Genomic DNA, 13,565 nt, shown 5'->3' on the forward strand with positions numbered 1-13,565 from the left:
CTCTCCTTCCCTCTCTCTCTTTGACAACACCTCTCTCTCTCTCTCTCTCTCTCACACACACACAGCAACACACTTGCTCTCTCTCTTTCTGACAATACACACCTCTCTCTCTCTTTCTCAGTCAATCACTCACACACTCAAAGATGCAAGGAAAAAATAAATTAAAAAATGTACGTTGCAGTCTCTCCCTCACACACACACACACACACACAACAACACACACCTTCTCTCACACATACACACACAACACACACTTTAAATTTATTAATCAATTTTCACTAAGGTAAAATCTTAAATTATTAATTAGCATAATAGCATAGTCTGGAAAAAACATGGATTACATGGGAAAATGTGAGCAAGAGAAATAATATTCTTAAAATAATAAACCAGGAAAAGTACAGAACAAGTTATTACACTTGGAAAAGTTCAGGACAAGTTATTACATCTGGTAAAGTACAGGACAAGAAAATTTTTACTTAAAATATTGCAGCTCAGGATAAAATTTGAATATTAAAAACATTGTTTGATTTTAATTTACAAAGTGACATTATAATTGAAAAAGGTACCATCATTTTGTTAAAATATTGAAACACTAGAATACTTTAAAAATGAGAGCCAGAAGTACCAATATAGCTAAAGTTTTATGCAAAGTAGAATAGTATATATGGTAGGCAAATTCATTATGTAAAAAATAGGCATTGGGTCAAGACTAAAAATGTGAAGACTTTAGCAATAACTTAGACAATAACTCAAGCAAATTTTACTGTGAATTTGTTGTTATTGGTAGATTTTACTGAAATATGTAACTAATTTTTGTATTATTCTATTTTTTGTATTAATTATGTACTGCTAATATTTTTTATAACCTATTTTTAAATTTCTAATTATTAATTAATAATTTAAAAAATGAATTTTTTAAAAGAAATAACAAATAGAAGCAATAACTTGTAATAGAATTTTTAGTTTTAATAAAAGCTAATATTTTCTAAATCTAAATATTTTATTTGAAATTTTATCCTTAGCTGCAATATTTTAAGTAAAAGTTTTCTTGTTCTGTACTGTACCAGATGTAATAACTTGTCCTGAACTTCTCCAAGTGTAATAACTTGTCCCGTACTTTTCCAGGTTTATAGTCTTAAGAATATTATTTCTCTTGCTCGCATTTTTCCATATAATAACTATTTGTTTAACTTTATGAACTATATATAATAATATACATGCTGAATGATTTACTAATTTGTTTTTATTTTGTTTGTTTGCAGTCCTACTTTGTCACAGACTATGATCCCACTATTGAAGATTCCTATACAAAGCAATGTCAAATAGATAGTATAGTAGCACGCTTAGACAGTAAGTATTTAAGTCTTGCTTCTATAAATTGGCTTCACCCTCCTGCTTTTGTGTGTGCATGCATGTGGTAGAGTTGATGAGTGATATATGAGCTGTCATAAGCATCCAAACCATATTCACAATTGACAAATGAAGGATGGTTTTATTGTACTGCTACTTCTACTTTTCTTATAAGAACACCTGGAAATATGTCTTCTGGAAGCTTTAGTTATGCAACAAATTGCTATCTTTCTAAAACAACTATACTAAATACACATTTCACTAACAAGGCTTTCTTGGAGAATAACAGAATTATGTGCAAGCTCGGTGACTTTTGTAATGTAAAGTAGCTTATTTTACATTGGTGACTCAAATAGCTAGTTCAGCAGCTAAACTTCTGTGATGGGACCACAGGTTCCAAATTTTGAATCAGCAGAGAACCAACTAAGCACATAAGTAGTAGTCGCAAGTGAAAGACTAACTCAGTAGTTCTCAACCGTGGTCCACATGACCCTTTGGCATTCATATAAGATTTTGTTGTTAAAATTTAAGTGCAATAAATTAATTATACTCCTATAATACAAAATATTTTAGCAAATTTTTTTATACAGTTCTTAATAATATTTAATTATAAAAATATAATAGGATTTTTTAAAACATCAGATGGTTGTGGAGGTCTAGTAGAGTAAAATAGGAATCAAAGGAGTCCATAGGAAAAAAATGGTTGAGAACCAGTGCTAACTCAACCTATTCAGCTAAATTATTTTACACCTGTCACTCCAAATTTTATGTTGGTGATGGAGAAGGCATGTTTGAGTGCTAATCAAAGTTGTTATTTGATGAATTGCTAAATAACTTAGCTGTTTTGAGTTTTCAAGAACCACGTTGTTCAGTACCTTAACAGTTTTAAGTTTAAAATGTCCTTGACTTATCAAAACTTTAAGTTTCAAGGATACCCCTTCCCTCGACCTTCCACTCACCCTTGCAAATATGTCCCTCTCCTTTCTTTCTCACAAACCCTCTTAACACCCCCTCCCTCTACCTGTGCCCACTCACTACATTCCCCTATCCAGTTTCTGGTCCACTTCACTGTATATACCTCCCTGTAACTTGAGTGTACTCCACATATCTTTTCCATCTTACCTCACTTCTCTCTCTCTTTCCACTCTCTCCACTCACCCTTTCCACTCTCTCTTTCTCTCCATTCTCTCCTTCCACACTCTGTCCACTCTCTCTCTACTCACACACTCTCTCTTTCCCTCTCTTTCTCTAACTAAGGTTGCCATGTATCTCCCTTACTGCAACACACCTATTTCTGTCCCTGTATTCATACTCTATACTTTCATCACCTTGCACTAAGTCACCTCCCTCAACACTGCTTCGCTCCTCAGTTGAGGGGCCTTGTCTTGCAGATTACTTGGTGACCTCACTGCTACTGGTGCCACTTAAAAAGCACCCAGTACACTCTGTAAAGTGGTTGGTGTTCAGAAGAGCATCCAGCCATAGAAACTATGCCAAAGCAGTTAGTATAGCTTAACACACTCTCCTAATTTACCATCTTTTGTCAAATTGTCCAACCCATACCAGTATGAAAAGAGGATGTTAAATGATAATGATATGTTTAAAATGTTTGACTGGATAAAAATCAGTTTTGTGATCAAGCAATGACTTAATAGTCTTAAGTATGTAATTAACTAATTATTTTCTGGTTTGGAACTCTGCATCTGAAATACAGTAATGTTGTCTAGAAACTTTCATATAATGGGATTATGACCTACCACCTGTAACAATTGATTACTCTTGTAGCATTCGTCAGTATTTACTTGAGCAACGAAAAAATAGTGAACATTATCTCTCCCACTTAATCAAAACACACACACACACACACATACTAAAACACCAGTTGATATTCCAAGCACAAACTTTGTGCTAGATTACTAGCTGCATCCAATAAATCCCAATGAATAGAAACTGAGTCTAATTAATGCATTTGTATTGAACTTGGCAAAGATTACTGTATAGTCGCAGAAAATTCATGCGGTATGGTATATCTAGATTGAAAGATGCCTGTTGCTTATGTACTTTCATGACTGCTGTTATGCTACTTGACCATTCAAACTCACCTGACTGGAGTGATTTCATCTTCAACAGGAGCAGAAAGTCATAACCCCAATCTGATTAATGATTGCTCATTCACATGGTTAGAATTTTATTGTTTATTCATGATTAGTGTTTTACCAAAGAACAATATTTGCAAAAAGGTACAAACAAAACTTTACTTGCATAAAATATCATGCAAGTAATTTAAGATTTTATAGTTTGTAATTTTTCTTTACAATTTTTCTTGAAATTAAATCTAAAGTGACTTTGGTTTTTCATATTGTCTTTGCTTTTATTGAGTTAGTGGTATTTCTATGTTACTGTGATGTAATCTTATTGCCTTATTAGTATCATCATCATCATCATCATCATCATCATCATCGTTTAACGTCCACTTTCCATGCTAGCATGGGTTGGACGATTTGACTGAGGACTGGTGCAACCTGATGGCTACACCAGGCTCCAATCTAATTTGGCAGAGTTTCTACAGCTGGATGCCCTTCCTAACGCCAACCACTCAGAGAGTGTAGTGGGTGCTTTTACGTGTCACCCGCATGAAAACGGCCACGCTCGAAATGGTGTCTTTTATGTGCCACCCGCACAAGAGCCAGTCCAGGGGCACTGGCAACGATCTCGCTCGAAAACCCTACAAGGCCAGTCAGGCGGTACTGGCAATGGTCACGCTCAGGATGGTACATCTTATGTGCCACCCGCACAAGAGCCAGTCCAGGGGCCCTGGCAACGATCTCACATGGCTTGCCGGGTCTTCTCACGCACAGCACATTTCCAAAGGTCTCGGTCAGTAGTCATCGCCTCGGTGAGGCCCAATGTTTGAAGGTCTTGCCTCACCACCTCAGCCCAGGTCTTCCTGGGCCTACCTCTTCCACGGGTTCCCTCAACTGTTAGAGAGTGGCACTTTTTCACGCAGCTATCCTCATTCATTCTCACCACATGTCCAAACCAGCGCAATCGTCTCTCTTGCACACCACTACTGATGCTTCTTATGTTCAGCTTTTCTCTCAAGATACTTACACTCTGACGGGTATGCACATTTACATTACACATCCAGCGGAGCATACTGGCTTCATTCCTTGCGAGCTTACGCATGTCCTCAGCAGTCACAGCCCATGTTTCACTGCCATGTAGCATGGCTGTTCGTACACATGCGTCATACAGTCTGCCTTTTACTCTGAGTGAGAGTCCCTTTGTCGCCAGCAGAGGTAAGAGCTCTCTAAACTTGGCCCAGGCTATTCTTATTCTAGCAGTTACACTTTCAGTGCACCCATCCCCACTACTAACTTGGTCACCCAGATAGCGGAAGCTATCGACTACCTCTAATTTTTCTCCCTGGAATGAGATAGTTGTTTCCTGTTTGTTTACAGTGTTTATTGCACCTGAACATCTGCCACATACAAAAACTAACTTTGTTGGTGAGGATTATTGCTATTTTATAAAAAGTTTAGATAGATTTCAATAAATATATCTATAAACTGTCTCATTGGATAAAGACATTGAAATCCATGATTTGTTGTATATATTTCCATCGGATAAGATTTAACTCAAAACATTCATATATGAAAAAAATAGAACATCTGTAGATGACCAGAAAATATACTCATTCAAATGCTATTTGAATAAATCTACAAAATATATCGTAAATAGCCCAATCAATTTTTACTACCTAGGCAGATTTAAAAATTGTCAGAGTTGTTAAATTATTTGTACACATGATCATACATATGAGGATTAGAGGGCTTGTGTGGCACATGGAATAATGCTGTTGGGTTATTTATTTATTTATTTTATATTTATTTTTCTTTTTTTGTGTATATACAAACTGACAACTTCCTTTTTTCTTTATCACAAGTTTCATAAATCAAAATTGGTGAAAATTCTTCAAATGTTTTAATATTTTTGACAATAATAGTTGTCTCTGCTTAACCAACCTAAAACTGTTTTAAACTCCTATTTTGTTAGTTTGAAAATTCAGTAATTCTGTCTGTCCCTCTCTTCCTCCTTTTAGTTCTGCCACACCACTCCTTCACATGTTTCCTTATACATTAGGTTTCTGACAGAGACACACCCACAAAGAATTTATAACATTCTTCTGGGTGGGTATGGGCACAAATTTTTTAAGCCCTGTTTAAAAGAACTACTGTTGGAATTCCCAGCCAGGACTGTAATATGAATCCCTTTTAATGCTAGAGCAGATCCTAATAGTTTCCAGCACCTGTTGTTAGTTTCCACTTGCTATTTTCTCTAGCTCAATGGTTTGCAAATGTCACTCAAAGATTTCTTTAAATGTAAATTAATTACTGTTTTCCTCTCTCTATTCAAAATATTCCATACAAAAATGTATACATAGGTATGTGTGTCTATATGTAATTATACATATTCGAATTTATTCATACTGTATAATGCATGTGGATAAGTATGTATAAATAAACTGTAATTATCCAGTAAAACTCACACATATACAGGAATTGCATACATACATATCCCTGAAGCAACTAGTTATACTCCATCAAGACACGCTATTTCAGAATGAAGATTTGTTTGTTTTTATAATTATTTTTTCTATTTAATTTCTGTAAAAAAAATTAATAATAAATTCTTTGAAAAAAATTTCTTCTGATTGAACTTTTTTTTAATTAAAGTTGTGTGATTTATTATTATTATTATTATTATTATTATTATTATTATTATTAGACTATTTTGGCAAAATCTTGTTTCTCTCTCTTTTTTTTTTTATTATTTTATTTGTTCATTTATTTATACTTTTATATATTTCTGCTTGTAAAGATGGCTAACCTTATTAGTTCTGGAGAAATCTGATGCCAACTTGACGTCAGTAAGTTAGGGACTGGGAAATTGACTGAAAATGGTTCAAAGCTTTGTTACACATGCTGATATTATAAAGCTAAAAGCTCAACTTTGAGATTGAAACACTTCTATCCTGTTATTTATTTATTTCATTACCCTCAGACATGTCAGCATAGCCTAGACAAGCCTACAGTGAAGGCCTTTATGTGGATGCTCAACCTGCTAGAAATAGCAGCTGAATTTTCTTCATGTCCTACCATCTTAAAAAGATGTACATATTGGATAATGTAGACATGGATTAGTATGCCTTAATAAAAGAGGAGATGAACATCTTTGAACATCTGATTTCTCTGGGTACTTACCTGTGTGTGACTAAATGACATAGCCTAGAAGCAAAAAGTATCAGCTTGTTGCTGACAGTGTGGTTCAAAACTTTCATTTAATTATCAAAAGCAGTAACATTGGTTTATAGTTCGTAACAGTTAGATTATAGGATCCAGTCTAGAGTAGTCTGTATCTCTTCTCATTGGGTTTGATGCAATAAGTACTAGTAATTACTGGAGGCAAACTAGATTGATGTAAACTTCATTACATTTATTGCTTATCTTTCTTTTAAGGAATTGAACTGAAATCAGAAGTTAACCTGGTAAACTTGATACTTGTCACGAAACATTTGATAGATCATATGTTTTCATGCTACTTATGCAAATAAGGGGTTGGCTTGGCTCTGTTGTACTTCCTACTACTATTTCTCATAAGAATATGTGAAAGTAGGCAGTTACACAGACTTGTCTAAATTATATTAAACCTAAAAAAAAAGTAATAAATCAATGGTGATGAGATAAGTCAACATGCAAATTATAAAACATTAAATTTCTGGAACAACTGAATCTTCCTTTTTTAGAAGATTGATAAAAACTTTCTAAATTAAAAGGGAAAAATAAATTTTCCAGGTTTACAAGTTTTTGTCAATTTTCTTTAAAAAAAAAAAAAAACAGATCCTAATTATATATCTTCTGATTGAATCTTATACATTTTCTTACTTTGTCATTCACTGCTGATATCTGGAACTGAAACAGCAGTCAAAGAGCTTGATGGGATGTTTCTGTGACTCAAGAAGGTCATTGCTAAATTTTCTATTCATTTCCTTCTTGCTCATCTTCTATCCTCTAGCTCAAATTCCACAACTTTATAGTTATGAGAGGCTGGCTAATTTTATAATCTTTTCCATAAGTTAATCATTTAATGCTCTGAAGCTGTGTGTATGCTATCATTCTAACCATTTTGTTTCTGATCATATCTCTGATTTTGTTTGCAATCTTATGAAGGTTATTTAATCTTGTGTGCAAATATTTTTCTCTGATTCTCAATTCTAGCGCTAATAATGCTAGTAAATCAAGAGTGACAGAAAGTAGGGGGTTATCCAACTGGACTTCAGTGTTCTTAGGGAAGTTCAAGTATCTTACGGAAACTAGCTGAAAGCAAACATTGTCAGTCTTTTATATCCTTATCTCAATCTTTCTATCTTTGCTATTCTGTGTAATGGTGCTACCAGGGTAACTGTGCTTCTTTATTTGTTATTAAAGATTGTCTGGGTTTTGTAATATTCACAGGCTTCATTAATGTTACATATAGTTGTTCCCCACCCCCCAGCCATATGAAAAACAAATTATTCTTAATTGATTGTTAATTTTCTTTTCTTCTCAAAATATTTCTTAATTATTTCTCAATTGAGTTTGACTCTTTAAAACAAATGGAATTACATGCATTGTCCCCATAAAGCAATGCAAATATTTCCATCAGAATATGAAGGTGCAAGGAGTCAACATTATTAAAAATCTCCTAATGACATTAATTCTTAACCTTTCCAAAATCAAAAGGACTGTTTAGTAATGTGAATAACCTAATGTAAGGTAAAAATGCAGTTAATTAATTAAGCATTTAGCGAAGCAAGCCAACAGCTCGACATTACTGGTTGGAAGAAGGAATCTATGAAACCACTCTGTTCAAATTATCTTTGGTATACATGATGTGACTGTGTTTAATATGCTTTCAGAACTGATTTACTATACTTATACCCCAATAATGTGCTTTGGGAGTATTGCCAAACTTGCCTGTTAAGACCATCAAACCAATGTCAGTAGGGACAATGAATATTATAAATAATGATTTCATATATTGGTGCAAAACCTTAGAATAGATTGTGGTATTGTTCATGTCTGAAAGGCATTAAATGTTACAAGTGGAATATTTCCAACTTGGAATCACATACATTTGTGATCCCAGTTTCAGAACTTGCCATAGTACCATGACACTCAGTTAATATCATAAATAATGAGTCATAATGTTGAGTAGAACAGTGTCAACTTCTAAAGAGTTAATTGTACTTGAGCTGTATCTACTAAATGGTATTGGTATCCCCTGCTCCACTTCCTGGCAACATCGGAGCTGGTAAGAAGTAAAAACAAATGACTGGGTGATATGACACTATGTAGAAATTGGGAAATACATGACAACAACATATCAATAAATGACTTATCTCTAGAGAGATTGTTGGTTCATAACTTCACTTTGGCTATAGTAAGGAGCAATAAACTATAATAAGAAGTCAATAGAAGGATGAAAGTGAAATAGTGTTGTTGTTGGATAGCTGGCTAATAAAAATGAATATAAGTTAGCTATAATAATAATATTATCACTCACATAATACAGAGATATTATGGATCCTTGTGGTACCAATATATAATGTTCTAATATATAATGACAGATTAGGCAATATTTTTGCAAGTATATGATGATATTCTTTTGGTAAAACTCACCAATTAAGATGTTTGTTTGTCACTAAATCTTTTTAGCAATATTTCCAAGAAAACTTTTGAATATGCATATTGGTATTCATTAAAGAATTATCAACAATTAGGTTGTATTGGTGAATTTATAATTGATGACTAAATTGTGCAGCTCAGTGAGCCCTAAAAATCAGTTAAGTAATTAAAGAATAAAACGTTTTGGATGGTACAACAATGCACTATAATACAAAAATGGACTATATACCTGTTGTAATTTGGTTATCTATAGTCCGATGATATTTCGGAATTACAATTCCTTCTTCAGATATTCTTAGATGGAGTCTCTGCTATAAACTGTTTTCCAACGGTTTTCTGTTTTTTCAGAAGCGTCTCAGTAGTGGTCTCACGAAGCTTTAGAAAAGTTACTTCTTCCCTTCATATAAGAAAATTATAAAATTTGATCTAATGAACCTCCAAATATAATCAAAGGAAAATTTGTATTTTCCTGTACTTGTGTTGTCATTTTCTTTGCAAGTTTAGCTCTCCAAATGGATTTGTTTCAAACAACTACCATTCATTGCTGTATAAATGACTAAACAGATCCAGTTTGAAACCAGCCCATGTTCTATTTAGGTGAAACTAGATACTTTGACTCCTAATCAAAGTAAGGTTTTTCTTGAAGACTAACAGTCATATACTCTTTCATCTACTTTTGAGTTTGATTAATAACAATACATATTATTAAATTATCATATGTAAAGTGAACAATAAGAATCAAAATGACTTGTATATTTATTCTTAATATGTTCTGGCAAATTCGAACATGAATATACCAGTTGCTGTTGTGTTTCATCACTAGAGAACAACTACTTAACAAAGAATGTGTGTTCATAACACACTCAATTCATTAACACAAGGGACTCTAGGACAAAGTTGTCACAACACAGATTAAGGTATCTCGAAAATGTCAGCATGCAGAATCTCCACATGAATTTATATTTTTGGTGAATGATAGTTCAGGCTTTTGCAGTAGATTTGGAAGTGTCCCACACTATTATTTGGTAGCTAAAAAAAAAAAAAAATTGATACTTCAAGAATTGGAGATCAGAAACTGACATCCTGGGATCAGTTCATTGTTGCAGTTAGAATTTAAATGCAGTGACTCTTGTATTTTGATAAGAATTGATGCTGTGCAAGATCAAGGAAATTATAAATGCTTATTAATATCCAAAACATGTAAAAACTACCACTGCACTCAAAATAAATTATGCTAACAGAATGGTTTCTGCTGAAGGAATTAGCAAGTATTCATTTTTGTAGTCAATCAAAATACTTATCAGATATGCAAAATCAACAAATTGATGGGTTGTATTGAAACTTTAGCATCCAATATGAACTTATAGATTAATTTTATTGCACAATCACATTCCTGTAATCTAATTCTTCTGGTATTCTTATTTAAAAATTAAGAGAATTAAAGATCTGCATCTTTATAATTTCCTTCATTCTCTGATTCTTTATTCAATGAAATATTCAAAAATCAAGATTTGATGAAAGTTTGGGCTTTTACGAACTGTTAAATGCATCAAAAAGCTCACCTTAAGTGCATGAATTGTAAAATAACAGGTTTTTCTTCTTCTCTAACCTTAATATTGTCATTGAAGCAAATAGAATGTATTTTGCTGATTGTTTTGTATATGGAATTACATATTTAGGGAAGTGGTTACACACCATTAGGTGTACACCTGCTTTCCTATATTAAATTCGGAATAACAACGAAACGCAGAACTCTGAACTATCAACACAACAATATTTATTTATGGATGAAATAGGCAGCCTTTGGTTGCTGAGACGCCGGAATGTTGTTGTGAGCTGTCCCCAGAGTTGGATTGTTGGAGAGACAGCTTGGTACGACCACGCTCAATGAGAGAGCTCTGTAGGACCTGTGTTGCCTCTTCGCAGGCTGGCGAGAAAAAAAGAATGAAAAAAGCGGGAACGCTTAGATGTTGAACTCCACGCATGCGTGGATAAAAACGCAGCAATGGCGACCGTACCTTGGCGCCAAATGACGTCACTACACATAATACATTGGTTCTTATATTATTAGTAATATTTTAGTTGCTGTATAAGGTAGCAAGCTGGCAGAATTGTTAGCATGCTGGGCAAGAAGTTTAGCAGCATTTTGTTCCATTTTTACGTTCCGAGTTCAAATTCAGCTGAGGTTGACTTTGACTTTCATCCTTTCAGGGTCAATAAAATAAGTTTCAGTTGAGCACTAGCATTGATTTAATTAACTTATACCCCCCCCCCCAAGATTGCTGGCCTTGTTGCCAAAATTTGAAAGTAATATTTTTGTTGTTGTATCTCATCACAAGAACAAGTGCTTGATGGGAGCTATTGCTTGTCTTTTTACAACAGTATTAGTGATCTTTTGTAATGTTTCATAAAAATTACTTGCCATCCCATCATTTATTGTGCCATGCTATACTAATGGTTATTGGTATATGGCAACTTATTCAATAATGAAAAGCTGATTCTGTGGCTGTTAACCCAACATCTGAAAACAGTTATTTGATCTACCATATAGAGCACATCTGAATTTAGTAAAATCTCTCCTTTCAGGTAGGAGAAATTTCAAGTTGACCACTCCCCCCTCTCTCTCTCTCTCTTTCTCTCTCTCTTTCTCTCTCTCTTTCTCTCTCTCTCTCTCTCTCTCTCTCTCTCTCTCTCTCTCTCTCTCTCACACACACACACTCTAACACATTCTTTAGTCTATCTGAAATTTTTATCTGACAAATTACACTGCATTCTGGTATATTTTATGATGTTTCTCTCTCTCTTTTTTTTTTTATAGTTCTTGATACTGCTGGTCAGGAAGAATTTAGTGCTATGCGAGAGCAGTACATGCGAACTGGTGAAGGTTTTCTGCTTGTGTTCTCTGTAACAGATAGAAGTAGGTAAGTACTGTTAGGATCTATAATGTTTCAGCTTCCAGTTATCAACCAAGGTATGTTGAACAACTCCAGCTGTCTGATATTTATTTTACAGCCGTTTCCAAGACTACATATTTAATCAATATCGTTCAGCTTTCTGTATGTCACTCAGTGTTGCTGAATTACCAATTTAGACATAGCAGCATTCCTTGCTTAGCAATTCCACATTTTGATTTAACTCCTGAATCAAAAACATTTGTTTGATGTACTTACCACTCTTTGTGTTTTAGCAAGAGATCAGCATTAACAGAAATAGCCATGGCCAGAGATGAATTTACTGGCTTCTTTCAGGAGGGTTAATGTGATTTAAACAGCCGGTTTCTAGAAATGATCCAGAAGGTTGATACATGCTTCTATAGGGATGGATATCAGGCTTTTATTTCTGTACCTATGCAAGAAGTCCAGTCTCTTCAGTTGTTAAGCTGGTTTTAAGGGTCTTAATAAATTGGACTTTTACAATCTTATGATCCAAATTATCAGAGTATCTTATCAAAACACATGCTTTGTTCAGCATTTCTTTTTTATGTAAAAAAAAAAAAAAAGACCAGGTTCTTATTTGGTTAAATGTGCAGGATTGAATTATATGGTACAGTTGATCCAGTATAAGTTTGTGCATCATATGCACACCTACAAGTATAGATTTTTTTACATGACTTATCCCTTGTCAGTTACAGCTATTACTAATCCTTGGTAAAATATGTATCAAAGTACAATATTTTTGTTTCTTAGTGCATGACAAAGACTAAGTACTTTAGTGTGTACTTTTCCTTTGTCAGTTGAATAGGTAGTTCTTCTCTATTGAAATAGTTTGGTACTTTCTGTAAAGTGGTCAATGATAGAAAGGCATCCAGTTGTAGAAACCAAGCCAAAAGGAAACATAGAAGTGAGAGGTAGTCTTCTGACCTGTCTAGAAGGGCAATAACTACTAAGAACTGACTCAGACCATGATAACCCATCCAACCCATACTGGCATGGAAAGCAGACATAAAATGAATGATTTCATGTAAACTCTTTCCTCTTTCTCCTTCCCTCTCTATCTTTAACATTCAATGACATCTGTTTAAGTGAAACAAATTCACTCAGCCATCACACAGGTAATTCAGACTCTTGGGATATGGAATTTTGGTGAAGGAAAAGATCATTTTTAGTTTTGTTCTGATAGAAATTACATCGTTTTTAGCTTGAAACAAAGAATGCCTTGAGGTTGGACTAACTAAAGGGTCCATTTAGGACTAAGTTTCAAAAGTAATATTGATGTGAAAGACACTGGAATATCAAGAACCTTGTCAGTCTTGTCATTGGTCAAAAGGGATGTAACATTTACAAACCTTCATTTGGTTCCTGCTACTTTTCATTCTAGGTCATCTAGAAATATATTGGTCAGCATTCTGCTGAATCTGGAAGTGAAGGAGAAGCCTTTAATTTGCCAGTATATAGTGTCCTTGTTTTGGAAATAAGCATTGCTGGTGCAGAATTCCAGCAAGAATTTGAGACTTGTTGGTAAAATGTAGGTGAAGGTCTGTAACTGTTT

At 34.1% G+C, this 13,565-nt stretch overlaps 1 protein-coding gene across 1 annotated transcript in view; it reads left to right on the forward strand.

Annotated features, from left to right (window-relative positions):
- Window positions 1-1,200: 1,200 nt before the first annotated feature.
- LOC106868943 (ras-related protein R-Ras2) overlaps window positions 1,201-13,565 on the forward strand; it is a 33,359-nt gene continuing 20,994 nt past the window's right edge. The window contains exons 1-2 of the mRNA XM_014914417.3: window positions 1,201-1,350; window positions 11,896-11,998. Of these exons, the coding sequence (XP_014769903.2) occupies window positions 1,218-1,350; window positions 11,896-11,998 (236 nt within the window). The 5' untranslated portion in view covers window positions 1,201-1,217. The remainder of the gene's footprint in view (window positions 1,351-11,895; window positions 11,999-13,565) is intronic.

Source organism: Octopus bimaculoides, chromosome 10 (genome assembly GCF_046866305.1).
Source record: "Octopus bimaculoides isolate indiv1 chromosome 10, ASM4686630v1, whole genome shotgun sequence".
Taxonomy (NCBI): Eukaryota; Metazoa; Mollusca; class Cephalopoda; order Octopoda; family Octopodidae; genus Octopus; species Octopus bimaculoides.